General features: G+C 41.8%; 1 protein-coding gene across 1 annotated transcript in view; it reads right to left on the reverse strand.

The window, feature by feature from the left end:
* Positions 1-2,027: 2,027 nt before the first annotated feature.
* CNMD (chondromodulin) overlaps positions 2,028-27,743 on the reverse strand; it is a 39,849-nt gene continuing 14,133 nt past the window's right edge. The window contains exons 5-8 of the mRNA XM_049778495.1: positions 26,886-26,999; positions 15,525-15,678; positions 11,231-11,397; positions 2,028-2,281 (exon numbers count right to left, since the gene is read on the reverse strand). Coding sequence (XP_049634452.1) covers positions 2,066-2,281; positions 11,231-11,397; positions 15,525-15,678; positions 26,886-26,999 — 651 coding nt within the window. The 3' untranslated portion in view covers positions 2,028-2,065. The remainder of the gene's footprint in view (positions 2,282-11,230; positions 11,398-15,524; positions 15,679-26,885; positions 27,000-27,743) is intronic.

The raw sequence follows: 27,743 nt of genomic DNA on the forward strand, positions 1-27,743 counted from the left end.
TCCTCAAGAATCAATCTTGAGTCCTTATGATGTGCAATCCTTGATGTGTCAGCTCACCTCACCTAGAAAATACCACAGTAATCCTTCCATAATGGAAACTTAATATGACCTGAAACCTTTTCCTGGTTTCCAAAACAGATTCAAAATGAAAACACTCTAAAATAAATCCTCTGCTTGTTTTTTTCATTTTGATGTTTACCAACTGAACCTGAGTGCTTTATTTGCCTATTTGTACCATGTAAATTCACACCTGTAGTTTTACTGACAGCAGCTACTTCCTCTTTGATTTCTTTGAAGACCCAGTAAAGTTCTCTTCCTCCAGAACATTTGGGGCTCCTGTCATTATCAAAACCTTGGGCACCAAGGGGCCTGCTAGATAGTACAATGGAGAGGGCTCTTGTCTTGCACGTGGCTGACCTGATACCTGGTATTCCATATGGTCCCCTGAACCCTCTAGGAGTAATTTCTGAACATAGAGCCAGGAGTGAAACCTGAGAACCTCCAGGTGTGGCTCCAAAACTAAAATAAATACATTTTAAAAAACCTCATGAACCCTGGTGTGACTCAAACCCTTCCAAGGGCAACTGTTTGGGGTCAGAGCAACATTACAATGGGTAGAGTGTTTGCCATGCACATTCCGAGCCAGCATCCATCCCTTACAGTCTATATGGGCTTCCAGGCACCACCAGAAATGTTCACAGTGCTGAGCCCTGATATAGCTCAAAATCAAACCTCGAAAAATGACATGCTTTGATGACTAAACATGTAAAATTCATACATGGCTAGAAGTAACTTGTTGCCTGAGAACAGTGTAAACAGTTACAAATAATTCCATGTCTTTTCATCATTGCTTTTTCTTCTTAAAGCGTAATTGTCTTATTCTCTTAAATGCAGACATGTGAATATTCATTTGATAACTAAGTTTTTAAAATTCTTTTTGACTTTTATAAACTTAGGATGGCAACTAGTGAATGTAGAATATGGACCGTGAATGAGGTCATGGTGTCAAGACCATCCTGTCATCTGAGTTGTTTTGTTATGGAAAACTTAACTTCTCTTAAGAAAAATTTTTATCTCTCGAACTGGGATCCAGAACTTAAAAAAAGGAATGCCACAAACTGAAATTGCAGTTATCTTCTTGGTCTAGTATTTCAATTTGTAAAGATAGTACATGTTCCTGGGAGATTTTTGTCTCATTATAAATAAATGAGATGTTCTGTCTCAGAACTATCTACTAAGCAGCACTGTCAGCCCTATTACTGGGTGAAGAGCTTAGTGATAATTGGACTGTAGCAGCAGCCTGATTAGTACTATAAAGGTAGAAATCCTTGCCCTTCTTTGTGCCCTGACCACTTACCAAGAGATTGAAAGGCTGTGAAGGCCTACTTTTGAGAATGTCAATGAAAGACTTTCCCCACGTGTCTGAGTTATCTTCAATACAATTTCCCCTCTTTATCCTAATGCTCTTTTTCTGGAAGTGTCTCTTAAACCGGAGCAGCCACTGTCAATCACATGCAAATGTGTACTAGGGAGAATGTTCCATGAGCCACCACTCAGAGGCCTACAACGTTTACTCACATTATATCTGCTTTTCTTTGTTTTTATCTGGAGACTTGGGATGGCAACAACACATTTATTTGCAAGACTGAGAGGAACAGTAGAGGTTAAGAATAATTGAGGAATACTGTACAAATAACAAAGCAATTATTTCAGTCAGTGACTAAGTTAAAGGGGACAGTTGAGATCTCCTAATAAATTCTAAGTAATTTTTCTTCAAGTTTATTTGAAAATACTTCCATAGTCTTATAAGTAGGTCTTACTGGCAGAGAAAAGCAAATAAAAATAGCAGTAATATGATTACTATGACATTTTTGTATTTAAAGGCACTCTTTCAGGATGTTTGCACATTAGATAACATTCTGTGAAGCAATTGTGAGATTCTGTTAACAGTTTCTCAAACAACATTGACTAGATTGAGTATAAAATGCTTTAGTATCAAGATGCTTCCTGCTACTTTATCTTTTAGTTAATTCTTATTTTGTAGTACCTGTTACATGAAGTGACTTCATACCATGCCCAAGATGCGGGCCACCCACCAGCTACACGGCATGACAACGCTGCAGGCAGACCTGCAGCCTTGGTAATTATATGGCCATGGGTAGTAACCCCCCAGGGGCTCACAGATCTTCTGACAGTGGGTGTAACTCCGCCTACATTCTATACAGCAGATTCCCTCATGATCCAGTCGTGGGTCAAATGTCATTCCTTCCCCTTCCTGCTGCTGTGAAATAAAAGAACATTATTTAGGTTTTCTTCATAATAAATTTATAGCATGTACACTGTTTCAGATAAGATCCTGAATATATTTCACTGCTACAAAAGAAATTTTGTAAATGCTCCAGAGTGTCACTTCTAGTTTTTAATTTTCCCTTTTTGTTGTTGAGGTGACTAGAGATTGCATTATGCTTAGTCTTGGTGCACTGGTTACTGTGCCCGGTGGTGACTGTACATAGTATGTGGGTCAGTTCTGGGGTTGATTTTGTGATTCACTCCTACAGGATAGCCAGCTTTGCCACAGAGACATACCTCTCAGCCCCAGAAATAATTTTTTTTAAGTATTCAATCTTTCACATTATTCCCCATGCAATTTACTGCTGAGCCACACCAGTCACTATAACATTTTAACACAAAGGAATTCAGGGGTGGAAGTATGAATTTGTATGTTGGAAGGCTTGGTTTTATTTGTTTGTTTTCTGGAGGGCCACACCCGGTGGCACTCAGCGGTTACTACTGGCTATGCGCTCAGAAATTGCTCCTGGCTTGGGGATCCATATGGGTCCGTCCTAGGTTAGCGCATGCAAGGCAAACTCCCTACAGCTGTGCCACCGCTTCAGCCCTGGGAGACTTGGTTTTGATTCCTGGCATCATCTGTCCTCCTGAGCAGTTCCAGGAGCTACCCCAAATCACTTCTGGGTGCAGCTCCCCCAAAACAAAATAAACCTTAACATGTAGGAACTTCAACCCCCCTAATCTATTAAAGTTTCTCCATGGCTTTAATGAGCCATTACTACTGAATAATGACATTTAAAATAGGCAAACAACAAAAAGAAAGATGATTCTACAGCATTTCTGCCATTGCTAATTTTAACTTAGTCGTACACAGGTGCCTTCTTGTAGTAAAGGCTTCCAGGGCTCTTGGAAGCATGTTTTAAAATAACTGATCTAGGCTAAAAAAAAGTTGCTCTACTAGTACTGGTTGGGAAAAAAAAATTTAGCTTTTGCCTCTACTTCAATATTAAAATTTTTTTTTTTGGTTTTTGGGTCACACTGGCAATGTTCAGGGGTTACTCCTGGCTCTGCACTCAAAAATCGCTCCTGGCAGGCTTATGGGATTCCGGGAATCAAATTCAGTCTGTCCTATGTTAGCAACGTGCAAGGCAAATGCACTACTGCTGTGCTATCTCTCTGACCCTGAATATTAAAGTTCTTTTTTTTTTTTGGGATCACACCTGGCAGTGCTCAAGGGTTACTTCTGGCTTTAGGCTCAGAAATTGCCCCTGGCAGGCTCGGGAGACCATATGAGGTGTCGGGATTCCAACCACCATCCTTCTGCATGCAAGGCAAACACCTTACCTCCATACTATCATCTCTCCGGTCCCAGAATATTACAATTCTTAAGGGAAAAAATCGCCATAAAATTTGTTAAAGATATAAAATTTCACTAAACTCATTTCTTTTTTAATAGCATTAATAATAAATAGCTTGTGGGGCAGTTTTGGGGGTTGAACTTGTGAGCTTATCCCAGCAGGATAGCCAGCTCTACCATAGAAACATACCTCCCAGCCCCAGAAATCATTTTTTTTAATATTCAATCTTATGCTTTAATCTTACACGTTTGATTTTTGTTGGGCCATAGCTGTCTCTACTGAGGGCTTACTCCTGGCTCTGTGCTCAGGAATCACTCCTGGCAGGATCAGGGATGCCAGAAGATTAAACCTGGGTTGGCTGTGTTCAAGGCAATCACCTTACCCACTATCCTGTCTCTCCAGCCTCTAAACTCCTAGTTGTTGTTGTTGTTGTTGTTGTTTTTCCTTTTTGGGCCACACCCAGTGATGCTCAGGGGTTACTCTCTGAGCTATGCACTCAGAAATCATTCCTGGCTTGGGGGACCATATGGGACGCCAGGGGATCAAGCCGCTGTCTGTCCTAGGTTAGCGTGTGTAAGGCAAATGCCCTACTACTTGCACCACCGCTCCAGCCACTAAACTTCTAGTTTCTGTGTGCTACAATTACTACAAATTTTATTAATATTAATCAAATTAATATTACAAATATTAAAAATTACAAATTGTTACAAAATCATATTAATAGAACCAGATAGCAAACTTCAAGGGCCTTTACATTCTGGAAGACCAGATTTCAAATCTGGCATCACTTGGTTCCTTTAATCATGGCTAGGTGGCCCTAAAATATTAACAAGGTTAAAAAAAATCACAAAAATTTCCCCCACCCCATTTTTTTTTAACTGCTGGAGAGATCACAGAGCTGGAAGAAACTTGACCTGCAGCAAATTTATGTGTTTAGCTTTCCCTTTTATGGTTTTCAAATGTAGATTCTGTAGATTGTATAACATTGCCAAGAGGCCCTATCATTAATGTAAATTCTTGATTCAACTTAGGTCTCCTAGAGGTAGATGAACTTTGGAAGAAGCAGCATTAAATGTAGGTTATGCCTAAGCAAAGCAACCTTAAGCAAACCTTATCACCTTTTCATATGCAAGATTACAATTTTTGGTAGGAGAAAAGTTATTAGGAAAATCTTAAAAGTGGGAAGTGGATAATAGTATACAATGAATATCTAGATTTGATAGTGCTACTTTTTTCTTTATTTTTTGGGTCACCCCATGACACTAAGGGGTTACTCCTGGCTATATGCTCAGAAATCGCTCCTGGCTCCTGGCTTGGGGGACCATACGGGACACCAGGGGATAGAACCGCAGCCTGTCCTAGGTCAGCCACGTGCAAGGCAAATGCCCTACTGCTGCACCACTGCTCAGGCCCCTGACAGTGCTACTTTTTATCAAAAAAAGCTTTTTGTTTTGTTTTTGAGCCATACCTCTTGGTGCTCAGAGCTTACTCCTGACAGTGCCAGGGGCTATATATGTTGTCTGGGCTCAACAGGGCAGATTGACCTTGCACCTTACTGTTGTATTCTCTGAGGCCCAAATGCTTGACTCTTTACTGGAGGTTTTTTTTTTAAGTTGTAAAGTGAAATAATAAAGACATAGTAGCATCCACTCATAAATATATTAGAATACCTCCATAGCTCTACGCAACCATACCAAATAAAAATCCTAAACACCATGTGATAGTTTGTTCAAGTTCTATCATTAAAATACCTTCTTTTGCTAGCACCTTTATTCCATTTAAAATTTTTTTCAGATGTTTTTCCCCCTATTGCTCAAAATAGGTTGGTCTGGAATAATAGAAAGAAAACCACATCATCAATGGTAGCAGACACTTTCTGGGGCCAGGATGGGTGTCAGCTGCCTAGTGACTGAGACATACCCTCATAGGTGCTACAAGAAAGTTTTGGTTTTTTTTTTTTTTGGCTTTTGGGTCACACTTGGCAGTGCTTAGGGTAACTCCTGGCTCTACGCTCAGAAACCACTCTTGGTAGGCTCGGGGACCATATGGGATGCCAGGATTCGAACCACAGTCTGTCCTACTAAATCAGCTGAATGCAAGGCAAACACCCTACCGCTGTGCTATGTTTCCTGCCCCAAGAAAGTTTTGTTAAGATGAACATGTGGGGGCCCGGAGAGATAGCTCAGTGGCGTTTGCCTTGCAAGCAGCCGATCCAGGACCAAAGGTGGTTGGTTCGAATCCCGGTGTCCCATATGGTCCCCCGTGCCTGCCAGGAGCTATTTCTGAGCAGACAGCCAGGAGTAACCCCTGAGCAACGCCGGGGTGGCCCAAAAACCAAAAAAAAGATGAACATGTGGGAGAAATTTTCAGGTTGTTGCCTTAATATAGTTCCTCAAAGGACTATGTAAAGGATGGGGTCTGAGTTCACTGGGGCTTGAGGTGTGCTGGGATGATCCAGAGGGGGACAGTAATAATGTTGGGTAGGGAAGGATTTTGTGTTTGACTAATAAAGGTAGATTTTCCAGGAGGGTGCTGAGTGGTTTGTTTTTACTGTTGTCTTTGTTTTTGTTTTCCTGAAAGTGCACTCAACTAACTAAGTTTGGGAACCTGGGAACCACTGAACTATATCATGAGTGGTATTTGTGCATGAAGTTCCACACCTTAAAAAATGGAATAGGGGGCCCGGAGAGATAGCACAGCGGCGTTTGCCTTGCAAGCAGCCTATCCAGGACCAAAGGTGGTTGGTTCGAATCCCTGGTGTCCCACATGGTCCCCCGTGCCTGCCAGGAGCTATTTCTGAGCAGACAGCCAGGAGTAACCCCTGAGCAACGCCAGGTGTGGCCCAAAAACCAAAAAAAAAAAAAAAAAAAAAAAAAAAGGAATAGGAAAAAAAAATGGAATAGGGAGGCTGGAGAGATAGCACAGTGGTAGGGCATTTGCCTTGCACACAGCCGACCCAGGATGGACAGTGTTTCGAATCCCGCCATCCCATATGGTCCATCGTGCCTGCCAGGAGCGATTTTTGAGCACAAAACCAGGAGTAACCCCTGAGCACTGGCAGGTGGACCCCCCCAAAAAAACAAAACAAAAATAGAGTTTGGTGAGATAGTATGGCAGGTTAGGTACTTGCCTTGCACATGGATGACACGGGTTTGGGCACCTCATTTGGCTCTCTGAGCACTGTCTAGTGACCCCTGAGTACAGAGCCAGGACTAAATCCACTTGTTGTGGCTCAGAAACCAAAAAAAAAAAAAAAAAAAAAAAAAAGAACTAGGAAGTCAGAGAGCTGAGTGGGCTGGAGTACATGCTATGCAGGAGGAGGCCCACACGACCATCTACGGTCCACTGAGGACCGGCCAGAGAGAACCCTGAACAGAGAGCCAGAATTTAACAAATGCTCCACATCACTAGTCATCAGGGAGATGCAAATCAAAACAACTATTAGGTACCACCTCACACCCCAGAGATTGGCACACATCACAAAGATTGAGAACAAGCAGTGTTGGCGGGGATGTGGAGAGAAAGGAACTCTTATCCACTGCTGGTGGGAATGTCATCTAGTTCAACCTTTATGGAAAGCAATGTGGAGATTCCTCCAAAAACTGGAAATCGAGCTCCTATATGACCCAGCTATACCACTCCTAGGAATATACCCTAGGAACACAAAAATACAATACAAAAATTCCTTCCTTACACCTATATTCATTGCAGCACTATTTACCATAGCAAGACTCTGGAAACAGCCAAGATACCCTTCAACAGATTAATGGCTAAAGAAACTGTGGTACATATACACAATGGAATATTATGCAACTGTCAGAAGAGATGAAGTCATGAAATTTTCCTATACATGGATGTACATGGAATCTATTATGCTGAGTGAAATAAGTCACAGAGAGAGAGAAAGAGAGAGAGAAAGAGAGAGAGAGAGAGAGAGAGAGAGAGAGAGGAGAGAGAATGCAGAATAGTCTCACTCGTCTGGGTTTTAAGAAAAATGAAAGATATTCTTGCAATAATAACTTTCAGACACAAAAGAGAAAAGAGCTGGAAGTTACAGCTCACCTCATGAAGCTCACCACAAACAAGGATGAGTTTAGTTAGAGAAATAACTAAGTTTCGAACTATCCTAATAATGAGAATGTACAAGGGAAATAGAAAGCCTGTCTAAAGTACAGGCAGGGGTTGGGTGGGGAGGAGGGAGACTTGGGAAATTAGTGATGGGAATGTTGCACTGGTGATGGGTGGTGTTCTTTACATGACTGAAACCCAAACACAATCATGTATGTAATAAAGTTGTTTAAATTAAAAAAAAAGAAAAGACATATTTTAAATAATACGTAGAGACAATAGAGATGAGGGCTAGAAGTACTGGTCCACGATATGAAGCTTCCCACAAAGAGTGGTGAGTGTAGTTAGAGAAATAACTACACTAACAACTATCATGATAATGGTAGTGAGTAAGAAAAATATAATAGGAGGTCGGGGAGGAGGAATATCAGGGGCAATGGTGTGGGAAGGTTAAACTGGTGAAGGGGGTTGTTCTTTTTTATAACTGAAACCCAAATACAAATGTGTTTGTAATCATAATGCTTAAATAAATATAAAAAATTAAAAAAATAGAATTATTCAAGTTGGAAGAGAGGCAGGCAAGTTGCAGCCCTGCATTCTATAAAGGACTTGATGTCCTCCTCCTTTGAACTAGATTCAGCTAGTTACCCAGGGAATGAACGATATTAAATTTTCTGTTTGCTTATTCAGATTTTTTCTCCACATTTCATTTTCATTCTTTGAGCTTTAGGGAATGAAGTACTGTGGTGTCCTGAATTTTCTGATAAGTTTTGGGTTATTTAAAAATACTTTTACTCTAAATATTTATAAAATACATTGGTCTAAAATGATAAACAAGAAAATATATTTGCAGCTGTATAGGGTAAAATATACAAATGACTTTATCTGTCACACAGTTGTTACAAGCTTTACAGACTACTAGGAGATACAATTTTATACCCAAAAGACTGGAAATATTTTACATTTGATAGCAAGAGTCCTTTGATTACCATCTGAAGACACAGTGCTGTAAGACAATTTGGTACCCACCAAAACATAAAATTCAATTTACTTTGATACAAGAAATCCATGCATCAGTACTTGTGCAAAAAATACACTGTATTCCCACAGGTGTGCAAGAGGTATAAGACTAAACAACACTGATCATGTGGCATAAGTGAGTATTAAACAGCACACTGTGTTCAAGATCATGCCCTGTACTGCCTGTCACTTATCATAACCCTGTGAGGCATGTACAAGATTGTTTACTGTTAAACTACTCAGAGGCTAGGAAGATAGCAAAGAGGTTAGGGAGCATGTGTCTCTGATGCTTGCTCCCCTCAACATTGCTGGGTAAGGCCCTAAAGGCTCCTCTCAGTACCACCAACATGGCTCTGGTCATCTCCAGCACTGTGTGCTCAGGCCCTCACACTGAACAGTTACGACCTGCTGGCAGATTTACTGCTGGGGTCCCCTTGATTCCTGAGCACTGCTTGCAGACACCCTCCTCCAAAAAACAAAATGATTTGTAACTAGACCAGGGTGGTGTGACTCCTGGGTTTCATCTCCAGCACAGAGAGAGACTATTAGCGTCAGCCAAAGATAGAATAATTTACAAGTCTACCAAAGCAGAAGTGGTTAAATACTTGTACATCTTCACTCAATGTTAACTTCAAAGCATGCTTTGGTGTTTTGGGCTTGTTTTCATTTGGGGGCTACATCTAGCAATGCTTGGATGGAGTTCAGCTCCTGGTGGAGCCCAAGGCTGAAGGACCACTCCTGATGGGGCTCTGGAGACCATTTAATTGGCTGGGATATGAGCCCAGGCTAGCTGCATGCAAGGCAAGCTCCTTACTAGCTGTACTATTTTTGGCCCCAACAAGATTGTGAGAATGTGTGTGTGTGTGTGTGTGTGTGTGTGTGTAGAGACAGAGAGAGAGAGAGCTTTGTATGTTCTGTGCCCCAAATGAGCTGAGAGAGAGAGAGAGAGAGAGAGAGAGAGAGAGAGAGAGAGAGAGAGAGAGAGAGAGAGAGAGCTTTGTATGTTCTGTGCTCCAAATGAGCTGGGTTTGTACAGTGTGTGTGTGTGTGTGTGTGTGTGTGTGTGTGTGGAGAGAGAGAGAGAGAGCTTTTTATGCTTCTCTGTGCCCCAAATGAACTGAGTTTGTAGAGTAATTGCTAATAGTTTTCAGTGGGGGAGTTTCTTAGGTAAGAGAGAGATGTGTGTGTGTAGGAGTAGTATCTGGACCACACCTGGCAATGATCAACTCATTTGGATCTATGCTAAGGGATCAATCCTAGTGAATGCTCTGGGAACTATATGCAGTGCTGGGATTGAACTAGAGTCAACTGCATGTAAGGCAAATGTACTTAACCCCTGTACTATCTCTCTGACCCAAGAAATGTGTATAATATTATACTATTCAAAATATATATTACTTCTTTAAAATAAGATACTGGCTACCTCTTTTACACTCAGTGCAAAATATTATAATGCTAAACACGGTAAATTTGAGAATTTATAGCACATGAACATCCTTGCAAACACCATTTGTCAGTATTTAGTCTCTGAGTCTGTCTCCGATTTGGACTGAGCCTGGGGCAGAGTTTCTCAAGATTGACAGTGTGCAGAAGGCCTGCACAGGACAGGCTCTTGACAAATGTCTGTTGATTGTGATGGCATGAATAAAGTGGTGAAAAAGGAAGAAGGGAATCCTTTCTACTGCCTCCAAGGTACTTTTAGATTCATTTAAATGATCCAATTCCTGATGTGAATTCTTCTCTATGGATTTGCCTGTGCTTCAAAAATGGGGACAGACAAAAAGCAAATGGGTACAGAAATCTCCTTTGATTTTTATTTACTTATTTATTTATTGGGGAATGGGGGCCACACCCAGCTGTACATCAGACTTACTCTACCTCTGTACTCAGGGAATCACTCCTGGTGGTCTCTGGGGACCAGAAGAGGTCTTGTCAGCCCTGTCAGCCACATGTAAGAAAGAGCCTACCCAATGTACTATCCCTCAGACTACAGGAAACACCTTTGAATATGATTCAATCAGAATTTCACACTGCAGTGCCTAATTACCCTTCTTATTAACTGTGCAACAAATTAAGATGGAAAATTATGGTATAATTAAGTAAAAAAAAAACCTGCTTACATACACAATGTTTATATGAAATAGTATAGGACTACTAAATATTCTTAACAAAAAAATAAAATATTTAAAATAGAAATATTAGTTGCTTATTTGAAATAGAAAAGAAGTACTGCCAGTTAGCGGTTAGGGTTCATGCACTGCTCTGATAATGCTGAAAAGCCTAAGGGCCGGGCGGTGGCGCTGGAGGTAAGGTGCCTGCCTTGCCTGTGCTAGCCTAGGACGGACCGCGGTTCGATCCCCCGGCGTCCCATATGGTCCCCCAAGCCAGGAGCGACTTCTGAGCGCATAGCCAGGAGTAACCCCTGAGCGTCACAGGGTGTGGCCCAAAAACCAAAAAAAAAAAAAAAAAAAAAAAAAGAAAAGCCTGGTACTCACGTGGTAAGGATTGTCTGGGTTGAAGGGCACTGAGTCCTCTTGAACATTGGGTCTGGACTCATTATTTACTAATCCAGAGCCTGGGTTGCTCCGGGGTCCACCAACTGGTCTTCTTGTGGCGGTTGTAACAATTTTTCTTACCAGTTCTCTTCTTTCTCTCCGGATTTCTGCTGCCCAAATGGCTACGTTAGTTCCTTCACTGAATTTTCAAGGACACTTTGTGCTTATCAAGATACAAAATAAGGAAAATGTGTCCAGACACATATATCACTAGCTGCTGCTGAGGCCAGAGCAGAAGGGCTGGAGAGAACTCAATGGGCTGAGCATCTCCTTTGCAGATGGGAGGCCTAGATTCAATATTCAGCACCAAATGGTTCCCAAGCATCAAATCAAATCAAATAATATGTTACCTGGAAAGTTGTGGCAAAGATGAAATGAGGACAAAGTATAAAGTTCTAGCACAGTGATTGACACACAAAGTGAGGCTCTTGCTCACCTTCTAGCTTTGTTCAGTCAGAATTCACTGTCCCTGACAGTACAGCTCTGTGACATGGGAGTCCTGCCAGGTTAAAGTACCAATAGCACTTTTATCAAAATTGAAGGGTGGTGGGAGGACCAGGGATGTCATGACTGAAGCACCTGCCTTGCAAGTGTGAGGTCCTGGGTTTGAGCCCCATTGTCACCACATGAACCAAGTAAATCAGATTCCTAACAACTCTTGTTTGTGCCTGTGAGCTCTGCTGTTGGCTACCCAGTACCATATACAGGCTCTGCAGCCAGCTGTGTACAAACAGCAAGAATGTGGCCCTCAGTAGCACAAGGATGACAACCCCTGTGGGAACAACGATAATACAACAATTTGTGTGTGCATGTGTGTATAACCACCCATCTTGGTCATTACAACAGTAATATCAACAGAGGGAAGAAACAGAGATGGAGGAATTAATTAGGTGGTGGGAAACCAGGCATCCTCAGGGATTTTTATCTTAGTGATTTTTGTTTTAAAACATGACTATATGAGGTAATGAATAAGATATTCCATTACGGGTATCCAATCCATTGATGCCAATGAAACATCAGGGTACAATGAGCAGTTTCTACATTTCTGTTATATGTGATATGTTATTCTTTGCATGTTGTGATTAAACACTTTAGGGGAAAAAACTAATCTGAGCACCTTAAAGTGTGCATACATTTGGGCTATGAGGGGCCAAGCTGTATCTTGGATGCTGGGAGCAGGATCTTTCCCTGTGTGGGGGCCTTATTTTACCAGGTCTTCTGGCACTGCCAGTGTCACTGTCTTTCCATCCCAACACCTTGCCCTGACCCTCATTTTTTCCCCTAGTATCACACACAGCTTTCATGTCTTATGTCAGTGTTTATATACTATCTTCCCTGGCTGTCACCCCACCCCATCTTCTGCATAACCTTACCTGATGGTTAAGACCAGCCCATTTCTGGGAGGGGTCCTTGGTAGGTAACAAAAGAGTTGCCTGAGGTGCAGAAAGGGAATTCAGCGGGACTCAGCAAGAGAGACAGAGGAAGAAGCAGCACTAGGAGTGCTGGCAGGATGGAGAGTTATGAGACAAGTTTGAATGCAGGGCTGATAATGGATCCAGAGTAAAAGGTTATGATAGAAGCCACACCTGTTGGCTAGGGCCTTGAATAAAGAAAGCTTCATGTCGGGGCCGGTGAGGTGGCGCTAGAGGTAAGGTGTCTACCTTGCAAGTGCTAGCCAAGGAAGGACCGCGGTTCGATCCCCCAGCGTCCCATATGGTCCCCCTAAGCCAGGGGCAATTTCTGAGTGCTTAGCCAGGAGTAACCCCTGAGCATCAAATGGGTGTGGCCCAAAAAACCAAAAAAGAAAAAAAAAAGAAAGCTTCATGTTTCCTGAAAATTGACTGCTTGTGGATGATTTCCTCGCTGCCACCCTAAGACCCACTGGCTCGAAGGAAAGGGTTGGAGGCACATGGCCTGGGCCAGCAGAGAAAAGGCCCCTCTATCCATCTCACCATCATCCACCTCCATCCAGGACTTTTTAATACAACACCTGGCCACAGTGTAAAACTCCTTAAGAGGTTTGGTTCTTGTCTTTCATATTACCAGAACAAGGATGGCAAGAATGGAACAAGGTACTATTTTGGGGCCTCTCTCCGACCCTGCAAGTTGGGTCGAATGGGTTTTCAGGTTGCCTTTGGGTTTTCCTTGCCCCCTTTCAGGAAGCTACCGCTGGTGGATTATCAGTTGCCTCCTATTTGCCTGCCTTGAACTAGGTAGGCATCATCTCCTGTAAACTTTGGAACAGAACAAGGCTTCACTGTAGAAACAAATTCATTCTGGCAGACTCAGAAGTGGAGGTCAAATATACATAAAATTTACTTTTTTTTTGTTTCTTATTTTGGCTTTTTAAGTCACACCCAGTGGTGATAAGGGTTCTGCACTCAGGAATCACACTTCATAGTGCTCAGGGAATTAGATGGGATGCTGGGAATTGAACCCAGGTCAGCTGCATGCAAAGCAAGTGCCCTACCCATTGTGCAATTGCTGTGGTCTCACAAAATTTACCATCTTAACCTATTTTTTGGGAGGGGCTGTTGGGTCACACCCAGCAGAGCTCAGGGGATACTCCTGGCTCTGTGCTCAGAAGTCACTCCTGGCAATCGAACCCGGGGCCTCCTCTGTTGGCTGCATGCAAGGCAAATGCCCTGCTACTGTGCTATTGCTCTGCCCACCATCTTAACTTTTTGTTTGTTTGATTTGACCACACCCAGGATGGTATTGGCATCAAGTGGGTGACCTGTGGTGCTGGGAGGTCAAACTTTCTCCCATATGCAAAGTGTGTGCTCCAGCCCTTCCAACTCTCTCTTGAGCCCCCACTTGGACTTTATCTTTTAGGGGGTGGGGTTTACACCACATCCAGCAATTTTCAGGGGCAACTCCTGAAAAATCTGTAGTCAGCGATCGCGTTTGGTGGTTGCTCTGGGGATCTTATGTGATACCAGGGATAGAGCTGGTGTTTGCTGTATTCAAGACAAGTGCTTTAACCCCTGGGCTATGTCTGGGCCCCAAGGACCATCTTTAAATTTGCTCTTCAGTGGCATTAAGTACATTCACAATACTAGACAACCATCACCTCATCTTTCTTCAGAATGTTTTTCTCCCTCCAAAGCCTAGTAGTTTTAATACTCTGTCTCTGTTCCTTGCTCTCTATTCAATAAATTCATAAAACATAGTCTGTCTTAGCTCTCTTAAAAGAAGCTTTTTTGCACCCTTGTTCCAGAGCAGGCCTTTGGGGTGGGGGCTAGCTGGGTGACTAGTGGAAATGAGAGCATTCCTGGGAACAGAGGAATTCAGGGCAAATAGCTTGCCCTGCAGCTTCCTCTTTGCCCTTTACCCCAGAAATAGCTCAAAGGTATCCCCCAATCTAGTGCAGAACTCCAGGGTCTCCCTCATTTATTTTTACTGTACTTGGAAGCTAAGATTCAGAAGCCCCAAACTTGAGAAATCGTAACCTATGCCTACATCAGCTTTCAGCTGTCTCATAATTTTAGGTTTGAACATAATAAAGATTCGGAAGCATGACAACCTCTTAGTCCCTTGACTCTATGCCTTAGGAGTTAAAAAGAAAAAAAAGTAAAATTGTAAAGTACAAAATGAGATGAAAGGCCAGAGCAGAAATGAGAGGCTCATAAATAAAATCTCTGGGGCTCCTGTCATCCCCCCTACATCCCCCCTCCCCAGTAAACCCAACTGCTCTGGCCTTCCCTCCCTCCCTCCCTTCCTCCTTCCTTCCTTTATTCCTTCCTTCATTCCTCCCTCCCTTCTTTCCTTTCTCTCTTCATTCTTCCCTCCCTTCCTCCCTCCCTCTCTTCCTTCCTCTCTTCCTTTCTCCCTCCCTTCCTTCCTCCCTCCTTCCCTCCCTCCCTCCCTCCCTCCCTCCCTCCCTCCTTCCCTCCCTCCCTCCCTCCCTCCCTCCCTCCCTCCCTCCCTTCCTTCCTTCCTTCCTTCCTTCCTTCCTTCCTTCCTTCCTTCCTTCCTTCCTTCCTTCCTTCCTTCCTTCCTTCCTTCCTTCCTTCCTTCCTCCCTCCCTCCCTCCCTCCCTCTTTCTGTCTGCTCCTCTCTCAGCTCTCCTGACTGCCACCTTCCTCTCTGATTTTTCCATGGGTCACCCAGACACTGATACACTTCCCTTCCCAACTCATCCCCCTCTTTCCAGGAGCAGCCTGAGGATGGCTCACAAGAGCCTCACAGGAACAGGAAGAATCTGACTGAGAAAGAGAATTGAAAATACTACCTTTTGGATATGTGGGTTTAAGCCAGAAAATAGGAAGGTCACCACAGAGCTCCAAGACTTTAGCACTCAGGAAGCTGTTGTCCTTCACAGGCTGGTCTACAGCCACCCAGATTAGAGCGTTTTCTTCATATTTAACTGGCATGATCTTCCCTTCCTAGAGGAAACACAAAGGAAATGCATGTGAAGTTAGGAAATAAAAGACAGTGGAAGGACTGGCTGAATATTGTGATTGATGTGTGGAGCTAAAGAGATAATACAGCAGGGAGAACTCTCGCCTTGCACATGGTTGACCCTGATTCAACCTCCCATTACCCCACCTGGTCCCCTGAGCCCCACCCAGAACGATTCTCGGGCCATAGCCAGGAATAAGACCTGAGCACTGCTGGGTATGCCCACCTCCCACCCCCAAATGATGTGGTATGATTTTGTTTGTGGCCACACTTGGTGGTACTCAGGGGCAGTAACTCCCAATTGGGTGCTTAGAGGTCAATTGGCAGTGCTCAGAGGATCATTCAGAGCTGGGGATCAAACCAGACCTCCCACATGCAAAGCATGTACTCAGTTCTCCCTGCTGTCTGTCCTCACAAGAGCCTATTATATCTTATAAAAATGTCATTGGTTCATTGCTTCCTTCCATATTTTGAATGCTTTTTCTCTCTTCCTTTTTTACTTGTAAAGTTCTGTCCATGATTTATATAGCTTAAATCTTTTTATATATATATGTGTGTGTGTATATATATATATAATATATATATATATGCTTGAATCTTAACCCTTTGATGGTAAGGGTTAATTTCTTCTAAGTAGGATATAAATAAAGAAGCATAGTAGGGTTATAACAGATGCCCAAAGACAACAGAAACTGGGAAACTTAAAGGGGCCAAAGCTGTGGCACAAGTGGTAGGGCATTTGCCTTGCATGTGCTAACCTAGGACAGACCATGGTTCTCTCCCCCATCGTCCCAGATGGTCCTCCAAGCCAGGAGAGATTTCTGAGTGCATAGCCAGTAGTAAACCCTGAGCATCACCAGGTGTGGCCCAAAAAGAAAAAAAGAAAATAAAAGAAACTGGGAAGCTTAAGCTTCGGTTCAGTTGAAAGCTTAAGCCCTATTAAAGGGAAAGGGAGCATAGGATGGGGTTGGGGGCCACTGGGAAGGACAACAGTGGAAGGAAGTGGACCCTCCAGTGGAGTGCAGTGCTGGAAATGTTCTATGCATGAATCCCTATCATTGACAGTACTGTAAATCCTAGTGCCTAAAATAAAACTTTAAAAAATGTCCTTAGTGTCTTTGCAATGTACATCCTCTCCCACCCCCGCAGGAACTTTCTAGTCTCTTCTTTGTTGCTCCTTCCCTCCACACTGCTGTCCCTCCCTCTTGAAGGTCTGCCTTTTGATGGCTGCAATGTGAATATAAGTGTCCTGAGTAGAAGTGAAAATTACTTGATACCAACTTTGAGATTTAGGTTAATCTGATGTTTTTGATCAAAGATGTTTTTGAGAAAAAGCAATTGAATGGACCCTGGACTCCTATAAAGGATGGAGGAACCTTTCATTTGAAGTGAAAATCCTTTGGGGTTTTGTTCTGCAGCTTCCGAACAACAATGGAAAAACAAGTGATTGGTTCTTTAATGTCTTCAGTTCAAAGTATTATTTAACATAAACCATTTCTACATTTCCCAGCTCTCACAAAACATATTTCAGATGTTCCTTGCATCAAGCACACCACTGAGATTTCAAAGCTAAACCCTGGATTTACTTCTACAGTGAGATGCTGAGAACAGTTTGATAACCCAGGAGACAAATTTATTTTGCCAGGTTGTTCCTCTCATGTATTTATTAGTTTGCAATAGGTTGGAGAAATTAAAATGTTTTCTTCTTATTTTTAGCTAAAAGCAGCATTTCATTTATGCTCTCTCCCCCAGGCTTATGGCTGCATTAAAACAACTTAAAAGTTATTGAAGGAAGCTAACATTCAGGTAATCCAGTTATTTACCTTAAATTAAATGGCTCCATCCAGGAAATAAATACTCACTGGGCATAGTAGCTTTTAAAAGTTATCCAAAACTGATGAAAATTTTATGAGAGCAAATAGCGCATAAATCGACCCCATCATAATCTAAAGCTTTGGGTGGGATGGGGGAGGGGGAGATGCCTCTGCCCCCTGTAGTAGGAACTTGTGGTCCAAAGGTGCCTTACCACCCATCCAGTCTCCTTCCTCCCTCCCTTCCCCTGCAACATAACCCAGTTTTTGCTTGAGGCAACTGCACTGCTTTCCCCCAGAGATATACTTGCTTTTTCAGCTTCCTCAGAGAGAGTCTGAGAACAAAGTGCCATTCTAGCCAATGAGAACTGTGCTGAAGTTGACCCCCACCCCCCCAGACCACCATCCCCAAGACTGCTATTTCAGGTAGAGGGGAAGTAACAGTTGGTACCGCTCAACCTTTCCTGGCTTCCTAATTGAATATCTGGTTAATGTTTGGAGCTGGAGGGAAGCCCCAACTCCACCATCACCATCATCAATAACCTAGGTCTAGAGTATATATTGGTTACTGAGCCAATGCCTTTGGCCACCACCCTCTGCTTACTGTAGGGAAAAACATTCCTGTTTGTCGAAGGCATTTTAAAATGCCATTTTCTCCTACTGACAGCAAATACATTCTTAATTCATACAAATATTTCTGAATTTTGTTTTGTTCACCAATGGATTCATCATGCACAGTATAAACAACTTAAATGCAAGAAAAAATGATCTACCTCTCTGAAGTTAGGGTCTAATGCAAAGGATTTAAACAGGCGCCGGGAGATGGCCTGGAAGAACCAAGAGTTTGCATTGCAGGCAGGAGGCCAGGCTTAATTACCTGCACTGCATGGTTCCGCCAGTGCATGCTGGAGCAACCCTAGAGCAGCACCGGGTAGCCCCCAAACAAACAAAAAACCCCAAACAACTACATTTTAAATAGAAAACTATTCATAGTGAACACAATGATTTCAAATGATTAATAATTGATAGTACAAGGGGAAGCCTTGTAAAGTATTTGAGGACAAAAGATTTTAAAATTATAATCATAATGTATCAGAATAATCAACATTTATTTTATTATTTTTTTGTTATTTGGATTTTGTGGGGGAGGGGACTTGAGCCACACTGGGTTGTCCTCAGTGGTTACTCCTTGCTCTATGCTCAGGAATCAGTTCTGGTAAATTTGGGGGACTCTCACATGGGATGCTGTGGACTGAACCCAGGTTGGCTGTGTGCAAGGCAACTACCCTACTTGCTGCACTATCTCTTCAGTCACTAATACTTTGGTTTTGGGGCTACCCTGGAACCTATTCTTGACTCTGGTTGAGGTTTGTTCCCCAGGTTCTTGGGGGACCCTGTGGTGCTAGGGATTGAAGCTGGGGCTTCTGATGCAATGCCTGTGCTCCACTGAGCCATCTCTCTGGCTCCTAATTACATAAAAAATTATTTAAAAGGTGAGTCGCTGACTCTGGTTTGATCCCCAGTATTCTATAATGGTCCCTTGAGCCTGCCAGGAGCAATTTCTGAGCACAGAGTCAGGAATAACCTCTGAGCACTTGCCAGGTGTGGCCCCCAAACAAATGTATAATATATATCTATATATAAATTGTTTTAATTAAATAACATTGAGAGACAGAGAGTTAAAAATTTATGGATAGTTGTTTCTATCATACAATGATCCCACAATCATTCCTTCACCAATATTCATTTCCTGTCACCAGTTTCTCAAGTTATCCTCTAGTTGTCTCACTCTCAGCTTCAGCCTGCCTCTATGGCACACACTTTTCTACTCTCTCTTTTTCCTTTTAGGCACCATGGTGTGCTATACTGTTACTAAAGGGATATCACACATATCACTATACTTTCTTTCAATTCCCAGTTCTTGTCCAGAATGATCATTTCCAACTGTTATTGTCATAATCTACACTTTTCCTAGTCTACACTTTAGAAGCCCTACAGTTAAAAGAAAATAAGGGTATAACAGTATAATCATAATTATAAAATTTCACACATCCCTGTACAGGAAGTAAATTCACTGCAGTCTATTAGCTATCTGTAGATTATGCAATAATGGGTAATTTTTTTCTCTGTTCTTTCAGGTATTGCCCTAATCTTCTATGATAACAAAATCTATTTTTCAAAACTAGAGAAAATTTTATTAAAAAAAAAAAGTAGGGACATAGTGATAGCACAATAGCAGAGTCTTTACCTTACACAGGACTGACCTGGGTTTGATTCCCAGCATCCCATATGGTCCCCTGAACCTGCCAGGAGTAACCCCTGAGTTCTGTCTGGTGTAGTAAAAACAAAACAAAACAAACAAACAAAACAACAACTAAAAGCAGGACAGGAAAAATACAAATAGAGGATTCAATCTGGGTCAGCTATGGTTAGGGGAGGAAAACCAAGGATCACTTTTCATGACAAATAACAACTGAAGCCCTGTGACAAGACAGTAGAAAGGGGCACTGCAAAGGAGGAGGCCAGTATCAGGAAAAGGGTCCTGGTCAGTTCCCCTTCTATGTGCCAGAACAATCATTCTGTAGGAGCAGATGGCAGAAACACATGGGAACAGGAGCTGGGAGACTGAAGCCATGAGACTTGGGAAGACCCTTGACTGAATGGATGTGTTGGGGAGACTGGGAGTAGACAAGAGAAAACAGACCACTATTAAATCATGTAAATTGAGGTAAGGTAGTCTGTTTGAAGAATGTCTTGGATTAAAAAAAAAAAAAACACTTGTTTTTAGCTTTTGTTTTGCTTTGTTTTGAGACACCTCCAATCACTGCTCCTAGGAGGGCAAACATTTGGGCAGTTTCTATGCACTTTTGCTTACCCTTATTTTTCCTCATTGGCCTGGAGGGAGCAGAGATTTGCCTCACCTGCCTCTCTGGGGAATTAGGAGGCTCAAAGGTGATCATAATAAAATTAATCACTGCAGCAGCAGCCATCTATTCATCATCATCCAGCAGTTTCTAGGGCATGGGGTCAATAGATGACAAAATTGATGCTCAAAAGCCACTTCAACACATAACAAATGTCCTAAGATTTGGGTCCAGCTAAAATGATTGCAAAGTCCATTTTTTTCCTCCATAACTTGTCACCATTCAAACAAAATGATAATGAATGTGACCATTAGGCATCAAATGAAAGTTGGGAATTACCTCCAGGTTTGTCTTAGAAATTCTTTTTTTTTTTTTTTTTTTTTGATTTTGGGCCACACCCGGCGGTGCTCAGGGTTTACTTCTGGCCATCTGCTCAGAAATAGCTCCTGGCAGGCACGGGGGACCATATGGGACACCGGGATTCGAACCAGCCACCTTTGGTCCTGGATCGGCTGCTTGCAAGGCAAACACCACTGTGCTATCTCTCCGGGTCCTGTCTTAGAAATTCTTTTTTTTTGGGGGGGGTTACATCCAGCAGTGCTCAGGGGGTTACTCTTGGCTTTGAGCTCAGAAATAGCTCCTGACTAGCTCTGGGGACCATATGGGATGCCAGGATTTGAACTGGGGTCCATCCTGGGTTTGCTGCATGCAAGGCAAACATCCTACCACTGTGCTATCTCTCCAGCCCATGAAATAATTCTTAATATAATTTTAAAAGTTTAATTTTGGATCAGAGAGAGAGAGAGAGTACAAGAGTTAAGGTACTTGTCTTGCACCAGCTGACTTTAGTTTATATCCCTGTCACTACATATGGTTTCCTGAGCCCTATCAAGAATAATTTCTCAGCCATTGGAGGGATAGCATAGCAGGTATGGCATTTGCTTTGCACAAGGCCAACCTGGGTTTGATCTTTGGCATCACATATGGTCCCTTGAGCTAGCTGGAAGTAATTTCTGAGCATAGAGCCAGGAGTGACCCCTGAGCACCATTAGCTGTGGCCCCCAAAACAAAACAAACAAATAAATAAATAATAGAGTGACTTCTAAACGGAGCAGGAGTAAGCGAAGTGTAGTCAAAAAATAAATTAAATATAAAATAAAACAAGAAAGATTAAACTCAAAGGCAACTTATTGATCATAAATAGAAGAATAATATTTGAGAATTTTATTCAGATAAAAAGCACCATTTTAAATTGAACTGAGGTATATGGCCCAGCAGGAGCAACCATGGGCTGTGGTCATAGTTTGGACTAAAAAATTTTGTATTTTGAATTGAACTGCAGTGTGTGAGCCCAGTGGGAGTGGCGAGGCTGTGGGTGAAGTCTGGACTAAAAAGCACCATTTTAAATTGAACTGAGGTGTGTGTACCCAGCCAAGTCTATAGCTGGGTCCATTTTACTCCACTGCTGTGAATTTCTTCTAATCAAGGAACCCCACCACAGCACATAAAAAATAGCACCACACTATAAAGGTCACAATGGGAAAACAATGCAAAACCCCACCACATTTTGTGACTGAAGATGCTAGTCCTTTAAACAACCAATATTAGCCACTTAATAACCTTTCTGATCAGGACTTTAGAGAGGAAATGTTAAGGCTGTTCAAAGAACTTAAAGAAGTCATGGGATGGGCAGCCTATAAGACTCAAGAGGATATGAGAGTAGAAATGAGAAAACTTCAAACAGAAATATCAGGGATAAAAAAACATGGTAAGTGAAATGAAAAAAATTCACTGGAAAGCCACACCAGCAGAATAACAGTTGCTGAGGACAGAATTAGTGAGCTGGAAGATGAGCTTCATAGCACCTCCATTCAAAGGAAGAGACTGGACAAGAGCTTTAAAATAAACAATCATAAAATGTAAAAATATCCTCAAAGAAAGTGAACAGATGACAATAGAACTCTGGGGTAAAATCAATAGAAACAACATAAGAATCATTGGAGTCCTAGAGATCCAGGAGAAAACCCCCATGAAGAATCAATAGTAAAGGACATCATTGCTGAGAAATTCTCAGAATTAAAGAGTGCATTCAACCATATCCTGGATGCCTGAAGAGTATCAAGTAAAAGAGATTCAAAGAAAAGCACCCCAAGGCAATCCTAGTCACAATGATGAAAACCACAGATAGAATACTGAAAGTAGTAAGATCAAAAAGGGAAATTACATACAAAGAAGCATCCATAAGAATTATAGCTAATTTATCACAAGCAACCCTCAAGGCCTGAAGCCAGTGATAGGACAAAACTCAACGAAATTAATACTTCACCCAGCCAGACTTTCATTCTGGTTTGAAGGAAGGATTCACAGTTTCATGGATAAACAACAACTTAGAAACTTTACAGACTCAAGACCAACCGTAAAAGAAAAAAAATAAAGAAAAGCAGGCTCAAAAAACACATCATACTTCTGCAAAATGATGACACTTAATCCCATGACAATCATCTCTCTCAATGTCAATGGACTAAATGTACCAGTTAAGAGACAGGCAAAATGGATCAAAAAATTAAATTCAATTTTTTGCTACCTGCAAGAAATACATCTGAATAGGCATAGCAAACAGACTCAAAGTCACAGATTGGAGGACAATCATTAAGCAAACAGTTCCTTTAAGGAGTTGGAGAGATAGCACAGAGGTGGAGCTTTTGCCTTGCATGTGGCCGACCCGGGACAGACCTGGTTCAGTGTCCTGCATCTCATATGGTCCCCCAGTCTGCCGGGGCAATTTGTGAGTGCAGAGTTAGGAGTAACCCCAGAGCGCCTCTGGATGTGGCCCCCAACCAATCAATCAATAAAGTTTAAAAAAAATAAATAATAACTGGGTGGTCTACTAATATCAGATGACACAGGCTTTAGACTTAAAAAAGTTATGAGACAGAGATGGAGGAGGCTGGAGGGGTGGTGCAATAGTAGGGCATTTGCCTTACATGCTGCTGATCTAGGACAGATCGTGGTTTGATCCCCCGGCATCAATATGGTCTCCCAAGCCAGAGTGATTTCTGAGCATATAGCCAGGAGTTACCCCTGAGCATCACCAGGTATGGCCCCAAAACCAAAATAAATAAATAAATAGATACAGATATGGACATTTTTTAATAATCAAGGAATATATACACCAGGAAGAAATCATAATTCTAAACATATATGCACCCAATGAGGGGCCAGCAAAATATTAATATATTAAAATGGTTGGTGATAGATTTGAAGAAAGATATCAATAGTAACACAAAAAATAACCCTGTGAATTCACTTGCTAATACACAAAAATATACAAAAATAGTTAATATGGTAAATTTTATGCAATGTTTTTACTATACTTCTTCAAACCATAAAATAAATAAAACTGTATTTTATTGAGGGACAACAATTCAATGATTTATTATTAATTCCTCAAATAAAGTAAATGCAAATCAAAAAAAAAAGAAAGATATCAATAGTAACACTATAATAGTGGGAAATTTTAACACTGTCCTCTCAACCCTTGATAGATCAACCAGGCTAAAAATTAACAAGGATAAGGGCCCGAGTGGTGGTGCTAGTGGTAAGGCATCTGCCTTGCAAGTGCTAACCTAGGACGGACCATGGTTCGATCCCCAGCGCACCATATGGTTCCCCAAGCCAGGAGCAATTTCTGAGCACATAGCCAGGAGTAACCCCTGAGTGTCAACAGGTGTGACCCAAAGACAAACAAACAAAAAATTAAAAAGGATATACTTGCTCTGAAGGAAGAAATGAAAGAGAGTGGCTTAGTATATTTATATCTACATTTATATTAGGGTTCACCATCCCCAGAAAGCTAGATATATATTCTTCTCCAATGCACATGAGACATTCTCCAAAATAGAGTGCATGCTGGTTATAAAACATATCTTTATAGAATTAAGAGGATTAGAAATTGTATCAACTATCTTCTCAGATCATAATACACTGAAATTAGAAAAGAATTTCAAACAGACATAGAGAAAAAAATTTAACACCTGGAAATTAAACATCTCACTATTGAATAGCCAGTGGGACAGAGATGAAATCAAAGAGGAAATCAAAAGATTTCTGGAAATAAATGAGAATGAAGACAGGAATCATTAGAATTTGTGAGACATAGCAAAAGGCATATAAGAGGAAAATTTATAATTTTGCATGCATTCAACAGGAAGGAAGAGGCTATATAAATAACTTAATGGTACAACATCTTAAAATATTGAAAAATGATCAACAAACTAAAAAATGCAGACAGAAAGAAATAAAGTTTAGAGCAGAAATTAATTAATTGGAACTCCCTCAAAAGCAAGAGTTGGTTCTTTGGAAAACAAAAACAAAAACAAAAACAAGATAGACAAACTATTAGCAAGACTCATAAAGAAAGAGAAACTTAAAAAACTGAATTATAGGGCCAGAGTAGTGGCATAAGAGGTAGGGCGTTTGCCTTTCATGCACTAACCTAGGACAGACTGCAGTTCCATCCCCGAGTGTCCTATATGATCCCCCAAGTCAGTAGCAATTTCTGAGCACAAAGCCAGGAGTAACCCTTGAGCGTCACTGGGTGTGGCCCAAAAAGCAAAACTAAAAACAAAACAAAACAAAAACAAAAACTGAATTATAAATGAAAAGGGGAAAGTACTACAAAATTTCTAAAGGCAATCAGATTGTTTTGAGAAACTTTATGCCACAACACAAGAGAACCTGGAAGAAACAGATAAATTCTTGGACTCCTATAATCTCTTGAGGTTAAATCAAGATGATCAGGAATAACTGAAAATCTTATCAATACTGAGGCAATTGAAATGGTAATCAAAAGGATTCCCAAAAAGAAATGTCCAGGTTCAGATGGATTTACTAGTGAATCCTTTCAAACCTGTAAAGAGGATCTACTGCCCATCTTTTTCAGGCTTTTTCAGGAAATTGAAGAAACAAAAACATTCCCAAATAGTTTCTATGAAGCTAACATAACCCTGATACCAGATGTAGACAGAGATGAGATTCTCTCTCTCTCTCTTTCTCTCTCTCTCTCTCTCTTTCTCTCTCTCTCTCTCTCTCTCTCTCTCTCTCTCTCTCTCTCTCTCTCTCTCTCTCACACACACACACACACATACACACAACTACTGGCCAATATCCTTGATGAACACATATACAGTGCTCCTCAACAAAATACTAGTAAATTGGATCCAATGGCTCATCAAGAAGGTAATATACCATGACCAAATAGATTCATTACAGAGATGCAAGGATAGTTTAACATGTGCAAGTCAATTTATATAATAAACCATATCAACAAAAGGAAAAATAAAAATGGCAAATATTATACTCATGGCAAATAGAATATACTCAAAGGGGAAAAACTAAAAGCCTTTTCTCTAAGATCTGGCACAAGACAAGGTTGCCCTTTTTTTCCCCTTCTATTCAACATAGTACTGGAAGTACTTGAAATAGCAACCAGGCAAGAAAATGATATCAAGGAAGTCAGATAGGAAAGAAAGAGGTCAAGCTTGCACTGTTTGCAGATGATATAATACTATATTTAGAAAATCCTAAAGACTCTACCACAAAAAAAAAAAGACTCTACCCAAAAGGCTGCTAGAAACAATAGATTTGTATAGTAAAATGGCAGGCTACGAAATTAACATGCAAAAGCCCATGGCTTTTTTTTTTTATGGCTATTTTTAAATATACAAATGCTCGGGGGTTGCTCATGGCTGTGCTTTGGGGGACTATGTTTTGATGGGATCAAACCCAGGCCTCCCACACGCAAAGAGCACATTTTGAATATGTTCCCTCCAAACTCTTAAATATACTATATTATGGCAGTTGGACTTGGACATGCCCCTTGGATGCCCTCACTTGGCAGTTGGACTTAGACACCTTTTGGATACCCCCACTGTAATGACTGCTGAACCTGGACACGTCCCCTAGACACGTCCCCTTGTCATACCTGTATAAAAGGAAAAATGGATCTTTGTGGGGGGCCCAGAATAGTGACCAGAACAGTGTATGCTGGCTCATGGGTGGTGGTGGTGGTGGTGTAGATAAAGCACTGAAGAAATGCTTTCTTTGTATATATTCTTTTTTCTTTTCTTTTATTTCTTCCTGACTTCCTGGCTGGCCAGCGATCACTACATGTTGGTGTCCCTGGGTTTCTTCCTGACTTTCTGGCTGGCCAGCGGTCACTACATGTTGGTGTCCCTGGGTGGGCTCTAGGTTTACCCAGCAGCTGGGCTCCATGGGCCCCTGAGAACCTTGCAGCACCAGATCCTGGCAGCCTTTGAGAATCTGCAGCCTGCAACCGTATAGCCCTGCAGCCCTGGCAGGCTTGGAGCTTCTGCACTGTATCACGTGAGAATAGTCACCTGGAACAAACTAGTATGAACAAAAGAATCTGAACATGCTTGGCACAAAAGAAGCTGATTGTGAGTCTGCGCAGGAGCCAGAGATGTCTGCCAAACCCCTCCTGCATGTGGTACTCACCATTTCGGAGGAGATGCTTTGTTTGGCCACAGTGCCCACCTCAGGAATGCGAGCCTTCACCTGTGCTTTGATGTAGCACTTCTCTCCTCCGGCAAAACGGATTCCAGTGATGCCCTAGAAAATAAAAGCTTATCTATCCAGCTCCTCATTCAATTTTTATAGATGCAATGTATTGAGCAGGCACAGTTCCAAGCATGGAACATGGGGAAGAACAAAGATGAAGTCTCTGCCCCCACGAAGCTTATCTTTTAGCATCATTTATTAATAAGAAAGGAGATAAAAAAATGAAAAGGCTGGAGAGAAAGCTCAATGGTAGGAAATATGCTTTGTATGTAGGAGGTCTGAAATCCATCCCTGCTTCATGAGGTTTCCTCCCACCCCCAGAACTGCTGGGAGCAATCTCCAAGAAATTATTCAAGAGTAGCTCTTAAGGGCCATGATGCATGGTTAAACAAACAACAACAGAGAATGCAAAAGGCATGCCAGTGGTTGGCACTTTAGACCATGTGGTCATGAAAGGTGATCGGGGTAGCATTTTTGTTTTTGTTTTGCTTATGTTCTACTCTAGGTTTGGTGCTTGCGGGGTACTCCTGAAGTGCTCCAAGGGCCATGATGTGTCAGGACTGAACCCTGACTTCAAGCAAGCCCAGCCAAAGCACCCCAGCCTATTGAGTTTTCTCTCTTTCTCTGGCCTGGTGGGGATGGAGGTGTGGTGGTATTCGAGCTGAGATAGAGTGCATGAATTCTACATCCACAAGGCCTGGTGAAATGGTATACTTTTTTTTTTTTTAATAGCAGGTGGGCACACTAACAGCACTCAGTGGCAACTCCCAACTCTGTGCCCAGGTATTATTCCCA

Source organism: Suncus etruscus, chromosome 8, assembly GCF_024139225.1.
Source record: "Suncus etruscus isolate mSunEtr1 chromosome 8, mSunEtr1.pri.cur, whole genome shotgun sequence".
NCBI classification, from domain to species: domain Eukaryota; kingdom Metazoa; phylum Chordata; class Mammalia; order Eulipotyphla; family Soricidae; genus Suncus; species Suncus etruscus.